This window comes from Pagrus pagrus (genome assembly GCF_965226575.1).
Source record: "Pagrus pagrus genome assembly, chromosome: 19".
Classification (NCBI taxonomy): domain Eukaryota; kingdom Metazoa; phylum Chordata; class Actinopteri; order Spariformes; family Sparidae; genus Pagrus; species Pagrus pagrus.
The window spans coordinates 9,613,040-9,631,891 of NC_140203.1; the positions used below are offsets into that span (position 1 = coordinate 9,613,040).

The following is an 18,852-nucleotide window of genomic DNA, read 5'->3' on the forward strand; positions in this document are numbered from 1 at the left end:
CATTAAGTGAATGAAAATCAGTCAGATGGTATCACATACGAATATGGTAGACAGTCACATATGAGGCTCTTTCACACAGCGCAGCACTAAATAATTTGGGCTTATTGAATAGGAGTGGAAGTCGGTGTTAAAGTGTTGTATATCTGCACCAGGTTTAAAAGGAGACTTGTGTTAGCAGCATCTGGGCTAATTATCACATACATTTGTAACAATAGCAAAACATGTGCAGGAAATGATCATATTTTGAAACTCCAGGTGGATTTAATTCCTTTGTTCTGATAACAGCGAGACATTTCTGTGTTCTTCCCTATTTATAGCTGCTATGATGAAATATCACCATTAGCAGATGTAGATTGGGTTTATTATGTAGGGGGGCTACTAATGAGTCTAGCCACTTTCTCTGCTGAGCAATAAAGCACTGCCGCACGACAGTGTAATGAGCTAACACAGCAACTGTGTGTGTTCATCGCTCACCATGCTAGCTACTAACTGCTTTCACTTCGACAGTATGATTCTGAGAATTACATCTTTTTCACACTCTTGTCATTAGCCATCTGTCCTGCATACTTCTGGATATAACATCTGCCTACTCCTATAATTTAGCAGCCATGATTATGTGAAACGTTGTCTATTCAACTTGCATCTGCAGTGCTGCTATTACCGTTTTATCGTCTCTTTTTGCCCGATGGTCAGTGTGCACTACAGGTGGAAACACTACTGTAGTAATAGGGGTTTATGCAGCACGAGTAATGATATGTTAAGTCCATGGGCACGACACTAACAGCTTCATTTCCCTGAATAGAGGAGAACAAAACATACATTTCTAAATGTGCACACCTTATGTTTTGTGGTTATTCGGCTCTTCAGTGGCATCTGTTGCAAGATCAATGTTTACATTTTAGTCCACTGTAAGTTTAATTGTGCCAATCACAAATTGTGGTAGAGAGTCAAAGAGTGAGGAAGGAACTTGACTAAGCATGACATGATTAAAACATTAAATAGTCTGTGAACATTTTTGCCACACAGATAGATTTTTATCAACTATGATATCCCATGATCCCACACTGCTTACGTCTTTTACGTATTTTGTTTTGTTATGTTTTGTTTGAGAAACCTCTAGTGGCAGAAATTACATATTGTATGTCAGTGCTGTAAAACTAAAGATATTGTGCTAAAATATTACTTGGCTAAAAGTGAAAGTCAAAAGTCAATTATACGTATATTTACATGCAGGTGTATGCAATGGGTCCACTGATAATCAGCTGGTTCAATAACAGGATCCGATATTAAGCATTTTTCTGATAATTGGAGTCAGTCATTTTTTTTAAAAATGTGATTGCCAATAAAATGACTTAATTTAAATTGCACTACTTTGGCTCTGATGCAGTCTGCAAAGTAACCAGTCATTAGTTCTCAAATTAGTTCTAAGTGTAATATTTGCCTCTAAAATGTAGTGGAGTGGAGTGATACAGTAGTAGGAAATGGAAATACTCAAAGAAAAACTGCAAGTACCTAAAATTGTACCTAAGTACAGTACTTGAGAAAATGTACTTTGTTACATTTAATCACTGCTGTGGGTTTAATTAGTTATAAGTAGAAGCTTAGACTAAAGAGTAAGGAATCTAACTGATCCACACTCCCTTTGAGTTTTGCTCCTGAAGCAAAAGCAACACCCCAACAGTCAATAAGTTTGTGCACATGTCTCACATGGACATGGCTAATTTTATCTCCTGACAAATGCACTCTCTGCAGTGGTGGATCCACTCAAAGTCTGAAATCTTGTAACAAGAATTTAATGAATGTCACTTCTGTGACAACACCTACGCACATGCTCACCCTCTTCCTCCTGCTCTCCCTCTCTTCTTCTCAGGTGATGCCTATCCTCGAGATACTCTACCACGTGGAGGACAGAAACTCTCATCATGTGTACATGGCCCTCATTATTCTGCTCATCCTCACAGAGGACGATGCCTTCAATCGCTCCATCCACGAGGTGGTGGGTAGACACACTTTAATACACATAGTTCACATTTCAGGGAATTGCCACTGCAACCTTCCATGACTTACTTACTACTTAATTCCTGGGTTTTATGCCTAATTTCTGTCTCTCTCCCTCTCGCAGGTATTGAAGAACATCTCATGGTACACAGAGAGGTCGTTGACAGAGATCTCACTCGGCAGTTTGCTCATCCTGGTGGTCATCCGCACCATCCAATTCAACATGACCCGGACAAGGGTACGTTCGTGTTGTAGACACTTTATTCTCCCATAGATAAAGATTGAAATAACAATAGTTTCCAGGTGAAAGGTAACATCAAGTAACATGTAAATTTGCGTGTGCACCCTCTTCAGGATAAGTACCTCCACACCAACTGTTTGGCTGCACTTGCCAACATGTCGGCCCAGTTTCGTTGTCTCCACCAGTACGCTGCCCAGCGCATCATCAGGTGAGGACGTCCATTCGATTCATTCTTTTAAGTAATTTTTTAAGAAAAATGTTTTAGTTTCCCAAATGTAAATATTTTCTGGTTTCTTTACTCCTCGGTGAAAGTAAACTGAGTATCTTTGAGTTATGGCAACACAAAATGTTTGTTGACATCACGGAAAAACTGATCAACATTGTCCACAACTGTCTGACATTTTATGGACTAAACAACTGATCGATTCATCAAAAGTCTGAACCCTTAGATTAATCAAGTTGCCCTATTTTCCATACAACCATTTCCAGTGCTCATCCTATTTTTTTAAACGTATCCTTTGGAAGAATATTAAAAATGGTTTGAGGCAAAAAGTTAAGTTGTCACACACTCGGTCAGAATGACCAAGTCTGTTTTTATTGTGCGCTTTGCCTGTTAGACACCAAGTATTTTATCTTAGTGGTTTGAATTAAAATCTGGCACCTGACCTTTTATACTTGACAATTTCTTTGTCCTCCAACTAGAGATGGATGATATGGATAACCAACAATGGTGTAAAAACCTAGGCCTCATTAGAAAAAAAATTGTATGGATAGTACAGAAGGATCTTGTCCCCGGTATCATCATATCCATCCAACTGTGTACTGAAATGAGTGTGCTTCATATCTGGCCGACCTGTGCATTCCAGAGAAAGAAAGCAGGTGCTAAAAGATATGGAGTGTGAAATACAGTCTGCCCAAAATAGAGCTATGAGGTGAAGTGAAGTCCATTTTAGTGCAGCGTAGTTTAATATGCTGAAATCAACAGTATAAATAGTGTGTAACAAACTAATCTTGTGTGTTTTTCGACTCCATCAAATGACAGTCCTCTACACAGCCTTCATCTGAGTGAGTCAAGCAAAGAAGCCAAAATAGAGACAAGGGTGGAAATTTGAATTCACAAACAAGTACACTCATTCATTTTAATGATTCATATTGAATGAGTACAAAATATTTATCGTTATAGTAACTTGGCCGCGGCAGAAGACACTAATAAATTGAATAATGAGAGAGTGGTGTGCCTGTGTGGAGCAGCACGTTATGTAACATGAGGGAAAAGAGGGAAAGGGTTTTTGGCCACCGAGCAGACGGAAGACTTGAGAGGACAAGGTCCAAACCGCACTCACACACACAAACACCAAGTCATTCATGTCTGTTTGTGGACTCCAGCAGCATGGGAAGGACTGCTTCCTTCCTTCCCTGAGGACGTGCACACGTTCATGCACACTCAAGGATCCTCTTATCTGCCTGGCTGTGTCTCCTCGCTCCATATCTGTGACTCTCTGGTGTTTTGAGTCAGAGAGGAACACTGTCTATGAATGTGAGTCTGTCCTGTAAGTGATGTAGAGAATTGACTTCATGTCTGATGATAATGATAATGGTGATGACTATGATGGCCAGGGCTGGGCCAAACTGGCTGGCAGGCTAGATAAATAAAGGGAATTTCCTGCCAGGAATTTCCAAGTGTCTGCAGCCAGGCGGTGCTGAACTCTGCCCCTAATTGACTCGCAGAGAGAATCACAGCTGGTGCTGTTTATTTACAGGCTGCAGTGGGTTTGAACTGCCTCCACCACCAACACCACATTTTCTTATTATTTCCTATGAAACCAATAACAATGTTTGTTTACAATAACTTCCTACTTCAAAGTTTATGCATCTCATTCATAACGTTAGGCCTTATTTAGACGATCCGTGAGGCAACGACTAAGAAAAATACCACATGAGTTTGATGTTGGTGTGATGTGGCTGTTGGTTGGATTTGGTTTATCAAGTAAAGCAACACGGTACATAAAATACACATAGCAGAAACGTGACTTTTATTGTTAGCATGACGTCACAGTGGTTTGGTCTATTCATTTTCTATCTCCACCGCCTCTGTTCTCTGTATCCACTCACTGATCAGTCTAATGTGTGCAGATTCAACAGTTACAGCAACTTTTAAAGGTGCAATTTATAAAAATTGGTCACCTGTCGAATTCATACTCAAAACAAATAGCAGGCAGCATATCACCAGAATTACTGCAACCTGCTGCTAAACGTGGCTGCCATTAGCTATTTAGCTTAGTTAGCTGTGCAGCTAGCAGCTGCAGCTTTGGACTGCGACAGGCTGGGGCTAGCTGGTTTTACGCTTGCCTGAGGTGTACATTTTTTGTATATCATTAGTTGTTTTGGTCAAAAGTGTAAAATGTCAATGCAAAAAACTGCATATTAAAGATAAAGACAAGTAGAAACAGATTTTCTGGTGATGGCTTTTATGACTTCTACTGTAGCGGCTGATAAAACACAACAAAGTACACATGGGAATTAATTTGGTTCATTTTACGAACATTATTTCCATGAAATGCCATGATGTATCAGATTTACTGTTCCTCAATAGATTATGTAATCTTAATCCTTTCTTAAAGCATCAGCAGCATTAGCAAAAATATTTTTGAACAGTCCCTTATTCAAGCCTTAAAATGAATGTGTAAAATAAAAGTTATCGCAAACTTACAAATGTCCAAATACAAATTTCAGAGAAAGGAACAGAGCCATGCACTGTGTGTGTGTGTCCAGATAAAGAAAGAGTCCTTTGAGCGGGTCGACACAGAGCAACTTAACATCTTCAGTGTGTCAGGGTGGACCTCGTCTGTCATTACTTCAGCCTCATAACTGATTTTGGGATCAGACCAGCAGTGTGGAAATCCTTCTGTGTCGCTGTTTCCTGGGCCGTGTCCGTCACTGCCTTGACATAAATGGGGGATGTGACAGAGCATCTCGAGACAGTGCTTTCTTGTGGCCGAACGTCCCAGGTGGAACTACGTCGGTGGTCTCTCATTTGAAGTAGAAAAAACTGACAAGATAGTACAACAGGTCCTATCGAGTAGTCGTGGCTAACAGGGCCTTTGACATTAGGTCTGTAGATAACAAGTAGACCTCCTCAAAGCTGCTCAGATATCTCCATTCAGCTATCATTTGGCCAATTAGCCTGGATAACGAATGCTGAGAGATTTTGTGCGTGTGTTTCGCAGCGCTGACAGATGGACAGTTGTAGCTCCGAGGAGCTTAGCTGAACTCTGTTCGTGCCTCTGACTTTCCCTCGCTCTTTGCTGTCATTGAATTTAATTTATTCTACAATTTCTGTTCCTTGATTGACAAACAAATTAAACATTCATCACCCCTGGGCGCCTAAAAAGACTATTAAAAAGTTGTAATTATAACAGAAGGTCAGGAATAATTAGAATATTTAACACTGCAATGAATAAGAAATCACTCTATAATAGATTCGATAGGTGTAATGAAGAGCTCAACAAGAGAAAAAGATTACTTTTTTAAACAGCCAAAATACAGTACTACTTTACTATTCTCGTACTGGTATGTTTAGTTACGGATTTTAGTAGGGATAATGTATTTTTGCCGACATACGATATGCCCATATTAACCGACTCATCTTGGTTGATTGCTGATATTGATGTATGTTATTTCTCAGTCTCTCCTCCAGTAGTGAAATTGTCGTACTATCATGCCTTCTTCCATGTTGATGGCCCACTGGCAGATGCAGACACAAGGGCTTTTTCCACCAGTAAATTTGGCCGTGCAGGATGAAACCGAGCCATGCCAATTTGCATTTACAAACACCAGTTTTACCATGTCAAGTTGAGCCCAGACGCGCCCAGGTTGGACCCTCTCCGGAGTGGGGCCAAAGTGTCTCTGGCCCCGTTAGCAAGCAGTCTGCAGTGACGTCTTACGACTGAAGCCCAACCGTGACAACGCCCCTTCTCCCCCTCAAACAAGCCTGTGTTGGGATTTTGAGACTCATGTCTGTGCAGGAGGCCAGAGAGAAAGATGTCTTTTAAAAGTCTTTCTGTGTTTAGCTCTTTGTACTGTTGTAGCTTCTAACTGAATCTCTTTAGTTTCTCTCCTTCTTCCCTGTCTGTACTTTCAGACATTGGCTCTATTTTACTGTTTCATCATTTTTGGGAGTCGCGTTGCGATACTGCTGGTGAAATTCAACATTTCTTGATTTTGCTGCTTCATTGTAAAAGCTTTTAAATAACTAAATAACGGCAGACTTTTGTAGTAGAACATTTATAGAAAATGAAACGTGTTAATCACTGAATTAGCTGAGCTTATTCACTGATAGTACTACATGGAGTGTTTACAGCTGCTCCTTCGACCACTACTCAAGACAAGCGTGTCATCAGTTAATGACACGTCTTCAAGCTGCTAGTGCTGTTGTAATGGAAATGAAAAACCTGAGGCTGATGGAGTCAAAATGAGTCGATCGGAGCCAGACTATGTGTATGGACCCAGTACATTGTTATTCAAAATGTAAATATTCACTGGGCAAGAAAACTACTTAGTCAACTGTTCACATCCCATGTGCCTAATTAAAGTGTCATCTTATCAGCATATTGGCAGAAATTTCTGGGTATGCTGATATTTCATTTTAAGGCTGTTTAACGACTGATAGCAATAACAATGTGCTGATATTATCATGCATATCAGGGTTTTTTTCAATCTAAAACAACTCTAAATCACAGTGAGTTCTTTGCACAGACATCACTCAAAGCTCAACTTTGCAAATCTTGTTAAAAATATGCTTTTTCGCAAGTCTTGTTGAGTGAATCCGCTGTACTGTAGTGTCGACACCGTACCTTTGATGGTGTGTGTGTGCGTGCACGTGCACGTGCGTGTGCGTGATGACCCACCCTATTGCAACCCAAGGTCACCCAAGCATACTCAAGGACTCTTGATGTATGTCTGTGTTCATCCATCACACGCAGTCATGCCATCGCATCCAGACAACCGTACACACACAAACACAAACAATGAGGGTGAAGCAAGTCGGTTAACCAGCGGGTCAAATAGTAGACCGTCACCGACAGCGGCAGCAAACACACAAACCTACAAACACTGGAGCTTTTCGAAGACTAACTGAGGCTGTGACCTGTTTGGGGCAAATAAAGGCCAGGTTTGAAAAAGACGTCATCATTGTAAATTAAAGGTAAATTAAGCGTAATGTTTAGTATTTTGACACATCATTTCTAAAACCGTCTCCTGCCAATTTCATGATTATTTTGTTATTCCAAGACTAATTATTATTAATTATTCTAACAGCCCCATTTGGAAAGAAAAACAGACTGGTCTTTAATAATAATCTGTCTTAAATAAAGGCTTCTCTCTGAAGTTAAACGGGGTAAAGGCCACAATTTGAGTATGTACAGCATATTAATTCCTGGTCAGCATGACGATATGTGTTTGGCTTCTTTGGTTTTCATCGAAGTGTATCATTCATCTGTCATTTCCCCTCCCTGTGTCTTTCTTGCAGTTTATTTGCTTTGCTTTCCAAAAAGCACAACAAGGTTTTGGAGCAGGCAACACAGTCTCTGAGAGGCAGACAGGGAGACAACACAGCCCTGCCCGACTATGTGAGTAACACTCTCTCTCTTTCTCTCTCTGTCTGCACACAGTTTAGTTTAGATTAGTAGTTGCTAAATTATGTCTACTTGGATAAGGTACAGAAGTTGACATCAGCGTTTGTTTCAGTTTTGTCACTGTGATGTTACATTTGTTATTCAAAGTCGTAAGAAATTTGACTTTTGCGACTACAGGTTATTGTCAACTATTCTATTCATTTTTCCTTCAGTTAATTATGAATCAGTTGTTACAATAACCCAACATTTTTTCTTTAAGAAAGAAATAGTGAGATGGATAATACTCTCTCATCTGCCCATTAAACAGGATCTACAGCCGGTTAGCTTTAGCATAAAGAGTGTTAAGGGGTAGAAACAGAAAGCTTACACTTATGTGCGGGACTAGTTCTCGGATGTGTTCAAAGGCTTCCTGGTCAAGAAATAGTCCCGCTAATGACACCCATAAAACCACAAATTGTCATTTTTACTTTATACAGTTAAACAAAGAAGACCAAACATTTTAAGTAAGCTTTCGAGGCACTAATAGGTGGACTTTGTTACCTTTGGACAGAGTGTGGCTAGCTGTTTCCCTCTGTTTCCAGTCACTATGCTAAGCTATGCTAAGCAGCTGCTGGCCAAAGCTTCATATTTAGCATACAGACATGATAGTTTGTCCTTCAGAAGGAAATCCACAGTCCAGCAGCTTGAGACGACTTCAACAAATCGCCCACAGGCTTGTATAGGCAACCGAGAGAGATGGGATGGTCGAATTTATTTACATAGAGCCCCTTTAACTATTTTACAATGGTTTGAAAAACAAGCTGTCATTACAGCATTTAAGTTCAAAGCTTTAACTATGAAAATATTTTGCAATTTTATCACAAATCACTTAAATGTATAATTTATCATCTAAATTATAATCAATACATTCTCAGTTCATCAGCCAATATATCAGCTGCTATGTCCGCATTATTTGATTTACCACGGTTATATGCTGACATACTTGATTTGTGTCTGCCATGCAGCATCTCCTCCATCATGGATTTTGAAATGTTTTTTGATGTCTCACTATAATTGTCGCTCCTGGCACCAATTATATCGGCCAGTTTAGGTGCTCACTAGGATTCATTTTGAAGATGTGGTGCACAGTTTGATGCTGTTTCTACATTTTCATCCCCTGGAAAGCATCACGTTGCTCTGTCTACTCCAGTCCTTTGTCTTCTTCTCATTACTCCTCCAGCCCACGTCTCGCACATTTAATTTGTACTGAAATGGAGTCTCGACTTGTAGAATAATATTTGATGAAAGTATCGAGCGTTTCTAAAATTTATTATGAACGGCGGCACCAAAGTAATTTAGAAATTTCTGAAACATCGGCGTTAATCTGAAATTGAAATCTTAACAGCACCGCAGCTTTCGCTAACTGGCAGAGCTTAAACCAATAAATTAATCAGGACGTCATCCAAATGCAATCAAGTATCTGTGGGTCTTACTCTAGCCATACCTGACCAATGGCTGTGATTATTGACGTGCATGATTGTCTGTATTTGTGTTCAGGGACCTCTGCCCTCATGTTTGTCTGCACATGTCTCAGTCTGGCTGTCTCATTAGATTTGCATGGTCCCTAGATAAGTGTCTGTGTGCGCGTAAACATATATGTGTGTGTGTGTGTGTGTGTGTGTGTGTGTGTGGGCTGGAGATATATCTGGAGGTCCTCACAGATGCCCTTAGGTGTTGAGGAGAAACGTGACAGTATTTGAGTGCTCCTTCAACCGTGTAGTGACTGTCTGATGAGGCCTCTTACAAACACACACATGAGCACAAACACACTCGTAAAAACATAAAATGCAATTATCCATCTTTGTTTTGATCCTTCCTTCCTTCAGGGTTTATTTTAATGCTCTCTTTTTGTTTACACACATGCATAAATGGCCACTGCATACATGACTGAAACAGGAGAAGAAAAACATAAAGACGGATTACTTTGTCATGATTAAATCTTCCGTTAAAAATAGGAGAGCACTCAGAGTAAATATGATAATACTAAAAACAGTAATACGATAAGTACATGTGCACACACTTAGAGGTCAAAGTTTAAGGTGTACTCAACAACAGCACTCCCGCTTTTGGTAGAGTTTCAGTGCGTTGCTCAAGGGCAGGAGGCAGATTTCCAGTGTGATTATTTCATGGGAATTATACAACGAGGGTTTTTTCCTAGAATAGTGTCTGACATCCAGTCTGGGTCAGAGACGGTTAAGACAGAGCTGGTCAACTTTTCTGATACCGCTGTTATCCTTGAGCGCAGACTATACTAACTCAATGTGACATTGGTTCCCATGTCTACGACGTTTCCCGTGGCTATCATTCACAGCTGGAAGTCAACTTTTAGCTTTATTGACAACTCTGGATTAAAAGGAACATGTTGTATTGTTTAGCCTTTGAGCGTGAGCACATGTACGCCCACTCAGAGATATAAATTCTGTCTTGGAGAGCAGTCGAGGTTCATGTGAGCTCGCACAAAAGTGTACATTCTGTTTCTCCCATATTTCTGGCTGTTAATCTTGCGTTGTCTTTTGTTAATCACACTAATTGTCCTCACCTTGTTAGCCTATGCGAAATTTTCCTCAGATCTTCCTCTGGGTTTTTTTATTTTTATTAGCCGGGCTAGTGGTGTGGTTTGTGGAGGGAAGTGTCGGTCGGCTGGTCGATCCACCAACATCAAGAGGAGGAATCTTTATGACTTCCTCTAGTGTCACCATGAGGTTGACATATGTGGTCAAGACCAAAATGTCTCGACATACTCACGCAGCAGGGAGTGCAATGTCAAGTAAAGCAGTCTTGGCCATTTTATAATATGCGTTTTGACATGGTAAAGATGTGTAGGGCAAGTGGCTAAGCTAAAAACAAGGCTTACTTTGTCAATTGAAGCCCACATTTTGGGCGTAAATGGCTATCGAGTATCGAAAAATGTCTTGTCAGTCGATATGTGGTTGGCTGTTTCAAGGCATGCCGCGTTAAACAACTTAAACACATCACGCACAGGCTAGTATAGACAATCTAGGGAGACAAAGGTCTCATTTTTCACATCACGTTACAATCCGCTCACATATGGCCAATTAAAAAGTTCATACAACTGCAAATACGAAAAACGGGTATTGAACTGTACTTAAAGGTTGCAAACAGTATCTGCAAGTTAAACATCGGCTGACCAGCCATTAATGTGTATCCTCTGGCATCAGTATGAATCCTGAACTGTAATTTACATAAAACCTCATGCATAGCTTTTCTTATCTGCCTACTTATAATGAACTTAGGAAAGGCTGCTGTCTCATCGTGTCAACTCCTTTGTTTACTCCTCTCCTCCTTCATTAGGCGTGTTATAACTGAAAACAGCCTGCTCTGGTGTTATTCACAACAATCCCTCTACTTAACTTGGGACAGGAGGAGGTTTAGGGAACTATAGGGAGAGATAAAGAGGACAGGAGGAAGCGAGAGGAACAATAGAAAGAGGAGAAACAAGCAGGAGGAGGATAGGAGAGGAGAGGAGATGAGGGAGGGAGGGAGAGGTTTGGAGAGAGGGTGGGTTTGTGATGGGCATCTGGAAACAATGTAATTTGGCTGAGTCTGGCTCTGGAGAGAGAACTAATGTTTGTTTAATGTGGGATTGTCCTGGACATGTAATTGCTCTCTTTACGAGGGAGAGACTGAGAGGAGGATATGAAAAAAAATGCTCTAAGCTGTGGGTTAAAGCTGGGTGCGTGCTGCTTATGTGTTAACATCTCCGTCCTTTTCTCCGTCCCTCTTGATGTCTGCCTCACGTAGAACGCCCCCCCCCTCCCCATCCTTGTATGTGTTTGTGCTGCTGTGTCTGGTTAGTGTCAGGGAAGAAAGAGTGAAGGGCTAGGGCCTCTGGAGCCCTCAGGGGACAACTAGAGGCTCCCGGTCCAAGCAGGGCAGCTCTCAAGGGGGGCCCCACGGTCGTCTCCGCAGCCTCTGCACCTCTGATTGCAGATGTTTTTTCTTACCCTTTGAGATATGTGCAGTGACATGCATGCAGTATGTGCTCGTGCACACACGTACAAACATAGAAAAAAGAAGGAAGTGCGTGCTGTGTTGCAGCGGATTGCGTTGTGTGTCACTGTTTATGCTCCGAGCCAGTGGTAGTGGTAATGTTACTTCTGTGCCTCTTAGTCTGTTTACTGTTGCACATTTCTGGGAAGAGACTACAAGCGCGCACACACACACAGACGCAGACACAGAGCCAGAAGCATGTTGGACCACCCTGTCTATGTGTTTATGTACACTGGTTGAGTCACAATCTGTGATCTCTTTTTAATAGCCAGCGTAGACACATGCATTAGCTTTGTAGCACCATTTCTCTTGTTTAGGGAAAAAGCAGAGCCCCAGGATATATCAACAGACAATAAACATTATGCCTTCTGTTTATTATCAGGCCTTCCAGGAATTTGCCACTTTCTTATTAGGCTACAAAAGAGTTTGGCAAAATCCTCAGTTTTCAATTAATGCTACCATAGCTCATAGGTTATTACTGCACAGTCTCTGAAGTGTACGTACGTGAACAGATCATTTCAAGCAGCAGCACTTTTTTTTTTATTTCAAGTGGTGCTCATGTTTGTGATGAACATGATTATTTAGTTTGAATTGGCCCATATCAAATTATTTTTTACTTGAGTTGGTTGCAATTTTTCATTGCCTTGGGAGTGTTTGACATTGGCAGTTGATGACTCAAACATACCCTGCTAACAAATGAATGCAGCTTTGAAGATGCCATGTAGAGCTAGATTAATGGATAAAATAGGGATGCAGATTTAAAGCTATTTCTTTAATTTATAGCCGCCTGCCTTAACAATCGATTACTGGTTAATCATTAATAATATACTAAATATGTAGTTTTTTTTCCATTAAAAAAAAAAAAAACACTGTTTCATCCACAGACATGACTTAATTTTAATTGCGCCTGTCTGAGGCTATTCAACAACTGGCCAAACAAAATCCAACCCATGTTAAGGCGACTAAAATTAAATAATATCAGGATGTTTTATTGTGTGTTATGTTCATATACTGCATATACATGCTAAATTGGAGGAGTGAATGAGGGATGAAGTTTGGCCCTTGCTGGAAAATGACTTTTGGAAATGTATTTATCTCAAATAACTCTCACTTCCAGCTGCCTTTTCCCATACTTTTCCATCCTCTCTTGATCTTTCTCACCTATACATATTTTATATGAAATGACTATGTTCACTTCAGCTTGCACATGGCTCAATCACAAATGGGAATTTCATGTAGTTTCAACTCAAACTTTTCCGTCTCCGAGATTGTAAAATATGGCAGTTTCATCGTCTGGCCTTCTGCTGACCTTCCTCCATGTCCATTACATCTAATTCCATGGTGCTGATGGAGACAGTGTCTGTCTTCCTACATGGTTTACCTAAAAGTAGGAACTGATTGATTGAAATGTGAATGTAACATTATCCTGTCACGTTTCTTGTAGTCTTTTGATGTAGAACCAATCACCCCACAAGACTGATGTATATTATCACACCGCTTTCCCCCGAAATCAGAGGTTACAGAGCACACACGACACAGAGCTTCTTGTCATTTCATGTGGAAATACCCAGAGGGGAAAGATGGGGAAATGAGGAGCGTAGAAAGCACCTTTACGTTTTACTTTTCTCGGTTTCATACCGTGTCAAACCTTTAACTTTTTTGCCTTGAAGATTTTGGCTCGTGTTCTGGAGATAGTTTGTTAAGTGATGTAGTGAGCAGCGGCCTGCCAACAAGCATTGTATACACTCTTTTATATCAGCACATCAAAATCAAATATAAATCAAATATTTTTTATTTTATTTCAACATTTTAGGCCCCCACAGCTGCAACAAAAACTGAAATACAGCTTCAGTTCTCAACAAAGCCATTCTTTTTGATTTGAAGGAATTAATGTTGTATTCACTTGTCGCTGTTTCTCAGGCTTTCATCAGATATACCTTGCTGTTTCTAAGGCTGTGGTCACGATATTTGTGCTGTGTGGAAAAAATGCAGGCCCCTTTCCACATACAAACTGCTGTGCTGGGTTTTTCCCACCAGGCACTGGTTCTTACTGACCTCGCCCAAAACTGGTGCACCACGTAGGGCTGAGAGCTCCGCTGGATATGGAAATTGCCATAAATTGCGTGAATAATAGCAGAATTTAACTGTACAAAAGATGCAAGAGTAGACAACAAGGTGAGGGACGTCTGTGATGCGTTATGTTGGATTACGACTGGTAGTCAAGGCTGATGTCTTTTTTTTTGTTCTGCAACGTGCTTGGGGTGTGACAAATCATCATCATCTGACGGAAAAGACCCGATCAGGAAGCTAACGTGGGTGACACTGTTTTCCGAAACTAAATGATCTCAGGGTTCAAATAGCAAAGTCTTTGGTGGTCTTAAAAAGAAGTTCACACTGATTAATCTTCTATAATGATGTAAAGCTTTACAAAGTAACATCGTGGACTGATGCCACTCTTTATGTAGTTCATCATGTCGAGTCTGCCTCCTTGTGTTCCTCTCATTAAGTCAGTATCCTGCTGGGAGTTGACTTACTCACTGACCCCCCTTTTCGTCTCTTCTGTCCTCACCTGTGTGGTGAAGATGACGCACAGCCTGGTTGTTACTTGTTAGCCTGTCTCTCTGTATATCTGTCAGCCTCTCATCCTCCCTCTGCCTCTCTTACTCTCTCTGTGTTTATGCTCGGGCAGTAGGAGTGCCACCCCTTGCAGGCAGCAGGTGCTCCGGGGTCCTAATGATTGTCTGCTTCCAAATGGTAATTAGAGCAGCCCCGCTGCGCCCCGGTCTCTTCCTGATCGAGGCGCAGCACAACAAAGCACAGCTAGCAGCGGATCAATTAGCGCTGCCCACCTATCTGCCAGAGTGCAGTTGCAGCTGTTGGCGTCATATTTTTTATCATCATTGCTCGCGTCATCGGCAACATCACTGCTGTTCATTTGCCCCCCCAGCCCCCCTGCTGTTAGTGCTTAAGTAGTCGCCAAGCGGTAGTGCGCTTGTATACTCATAATAAGGTGTCTGTCTGCAAATATGCCGGACTTCCCCTCAGCACAGACAGTGATGCAGTCTTTCCTAAACAGATCCAGACTATATTGTTGGTGTTGGTGCTGTAGCTCTGTGAGCAAACACTGTCTTTTGCCTCATTCTGTGTGTGAGTGTGTGCTCAACAAAGGATGTTTTGTGAGGCTATGGGGTAATAAGAGGCTGACCTGGGCACAATGCTCTACAAAATGGTGTGATTATGACATGGCCATGGTACCATAATGCAGGTCAGACAATGACCCATTTAAAAAACTCCCAAAAGACATGGCAGGCTGCTGCTGCTCAGCCAGTCCGACCCTCTTTGGCTGTCCACGTGGTGTGTTCTTCTTCTCTTATTTCTTATTTAAACCTTCCCTCTTTTCCCTTTGTTGCTAGGGCTCAAAATGCTAATACTCCTTCTTTTTTCATTGAATATTTTTCGTATTCTGACATTGAAAAAGCAGATCAAGCTGTCTCTGAGGCGTGGATTTTGCCTCTTTCTGTGTATCCCTCTGTTTATCTCCATGCCCTTGCCTTTGTCAGTGCTCTTTCTTAATATGTCTGGTTTGTCTGCCCTGCAACAGCCTGCAGTGAGCGGAGGGGGCCGGCCAGGGAATCACTAAGCTATTGGTTTAATGATGCCAGCTCTTACTTTACAGGGATTTACATGTCTGTGGCTCTAAACACCCTGTCCACACGCACAGACACTGCATAAAAACATGCACGATAGGACGGCTAGACGCACAAACACACACAGGCACTGTCCTTCCCAGTCACTGATTGCATCTGTAAACTATAATTTTCCTTGTCAGACAGATAGCAAAGGTCAAACATACCTGCAGACATAACACATTTGTGCCCAGCGTGTTGAAGTATTAGCAGCTTACGAAGGCACACACACACATACTCGGGCTTCCTGTAAGGTTTGTGTAAATGGTGAAACAAGTAAAATGGGGGTCGGATCGTTGAGACTAATGATATAGCTTATGTCTGAGGCCTGTGTTTTCCTGGGTGGAGAGAAGACATTAAATAGCGGCGTGATCGGCTGTGACTAAATGACAATGCAGGAGGCTGGAAAATAGCACAAAAGAGGAGGGGAGGGAAGGAAAAAATGAGGAAGGGGAGCTAGAGAGAGAAAAGCAAAGGCTGTAATGGTTTCATGCGGTCATAAAAACACATGTCAGGTGCTTAGTGGTGGTCTAGTTGATACATTTTTGGGGAAAACAAGTGCAAAAGAGCAGAGCGGGGAGGTGGGAGGCTGCAGAGGAGGAGCCAATATATTTAAATCCTGTCTGGGTTTCAAGTAGACCATGGACCTCTTAATCTCATCCACTTGACAAACATACACACAGGGCCAGGCAGACGTCTAGCTAGCCTATTTTCATGTGACCTGAATTCCCTAGTGTGGCATTTTTTCCCTGCCAGGCTAATCTCATTAAGCTGGGTGCAGAGCTAGAGAACAAACACACTAGTAGGCATCCCTCACTCCTACTCTGCCTTCCTCTCCTCCTTTTCATCGCACTCACTTTCTCCATCAATAACCCCCCCCTCCTCTTCGCTTCTTCTTCTTCCATTTTTGCCACTGTCTTCCTTCTTCTGCCTCCTACTCAGTTCTCTCCCATATCTGTCCCTGCTTTCCGTCTAATTATGGCCTGCCACAGAAGAGCAGAGTGGAGCAGGTCTAGCCAGGCAGTGGAGTCGAGCCCCGAGAGCCACCTCTGCTTCCAGACGCACAATCAATCCTCATTATAGCTGGGCTCTCCTGCCTTCTACCTCCTGCTTCAGATCTGCCTGTTAAAGCTCCACGCCGGCGCACACCTTCATCCGCTAAATCAATGTAATGCATTATTGCATCTGATTCATGGTCAGCCCGCACCACAATGCAGTTATTTACAATCATCCTAATCCATCTGCCCGCTTTCAGGCTGTGTGTTCATGTGCTTATGTGTGGCTCTGCAAAAAAAAAAAGGCCACACAGCAAGCAAAGTTATTTATAAGATAAGGACTTGTTCCCGAAGCAGGGCAGCGAAGATGGAATATAAAATGCTACCACATGCAGTTCTCGTACAGATGGTTAGCCCAGATTGGAAGAGGAATCTCAGCTTCCAATCAGCTTGCCGTAGCAGCCTTGCTGAGCTGCTGTTTTGAGTCTGGTCTTAGCTGGTATTAGGAAATTCTTGGTCAAAACAGGTCATCATCAGAACAATGATGTTCGTCATCAAAATTAACCCTTCCTCGATAAGGAATGTTCGTTATTACACTTTCTACTGCAGAGGAAACCAGCGTTTTTATCATAAAGCTCTACTGATTTATCCATCCATACATTAAAGATTAAACGGGCTTGCTCAGCACCTTATTCTAATGTATTTTAAAGGAATTTCAATACTTCCAGGAGAATACACTTTTCTCATTTCAAGCCTGAAACGAGTCAGAACGTAACCCCCAGAGGAAGTTGCTGATGAGTACTGTCTAAGGCGAGGCTTCCTGTAAAGAAAAGATGGGGATTGAAGCTTTCGGACCAACTGGCTGAACTGCTCAATTCAGCTTTTAAAGATTTATCGCTCACACAATCCGACAGCTGTTCCGATGATGCGGTCGTGCAGTTTTTCTTATTTTTCTGCACTTGGAAAGTGTCCCAGTGTTATCTTTTTAATGTCCCAGTCCTTGATTGGTATTCACTCCCTCCCCTAAGCTGCTGTCACACCACGATCGATAGTACACAGCCTGTCACACTGTCATGGCTTACTGGAACACTGAATAGAACAGAGCCTTCATTAATATTATTAGTAACACCTGTGCTTTTCCTGCAGTGACAAGTCGAAATGTATGCTGATGTGATATGTAATGCCCATTCACTCTGACAACGTGTTTTTTTTTATTATTTATTACTTAATTGGTTAAAGCAACAAAATGTAAATTGCTGCAGAAATAGAGTCGATTGTGTAGACTCATACTCAGGTCGATAAATACTGATGTTTTGGATTGACGTCCAACCTGAGCTGCCACTGAAAGCATCAGTTTTTAGATACATCAGCCAGTGTGGTGTGTGGGCTGATTATAGGATCGGGTACTATTGGCAGTAAGGTAACGACTAACAATGGCGAACCTGGCTAGAACGGGCATCCCAACTTGTTGTATTGGAATGCAGACAACTCGGATACGATGTATGATGTAATTCCCAGCTCTGAAATATAGGTTATCGGTCTCCTTGATTAATAATCTGTATCTCTGTCAGCCCAGAAATTAATGGTAATTTAGAAACAATGAAGCCATTACAAATGTATTCTTCAACGCTAGAATGTCCTAGTACAAGTAAAAAAAAAAGTAGAAAGTTTCTGTAAACTCAAAATGGATTTCAGTCTATATACAGTATCACTTTTACTGACAGGCATCCATCTTTCCACTGTGACTCGGCCATGCTATTCCTGCTAGTCATGCACACGCAGGATCAGCACTGAAACAGGTTAGAGAGTTTTCCCGTGTATGTTTACAGTGTGGTCATTCTACCACTGGACTTATTTCATTAGTACGCCATCGCATTAAGCTAAGCAGCTTTGAATGTTCTTGACTCCCGCGTTCTCTTAGTCTTCATTTTTGTCTCAGCTTCTCCTTAGCGGTTGTCGGTCTTTTCGCTCTGTTCTGCCCAACTTACAGTAGATGCACTGTTTACAGAGCACACACATTTTCTCAAAGGAAAATGAGCGTCTAAGCAGCTAATGGTACAATTTTTCGGGTACCCTTGTAATAAATAAGACAAAATTGTAAGCCAGTCAGTTTTTGTTTCGCTTTCTGGCAAATGAAAAACATTACACGGTGCGACCATTTTGTTTGTAATCAGTGAGGTGAAGCGTGCTCTATTTATTTATTTTTTATTTTTAGATTGTTTTGGAAACTAGGGATCTTATCTATAATA

The 18,852-nt window shown here is 41.5% G+C and overlaps 1 protein-coding gene across 1 annotated transcript in view; it reads left to right on the forward strand.

Moving 5' to 3' along the window:
• dym (dymeclin) overlaps positions 1-18,852 on the forward strand; it is a 54,479-nt gene that overhangs the window by 20,468 nt on the left and 15,159 nt on the right. The window contains exons 11-14 of the mRNA XM_084382475.1: positions 1,871-1,996; positions 2,123-2,236; positions 2,353-2,447; positions 7,767-7,866. Coding sequence (XP_084238601.1) covers positions 1,871-1,996; positions 2,123-2,236; positions 2,353-2,447; positions 7,767-7,866 — 435 coding nt within the window. The remainder of the gene's footprint in view (positions 1-1,870; positions 1,997-2,122; positions 2,237-2,352; positions 2,448-7,766; positions 7,867-18,852) is intronic.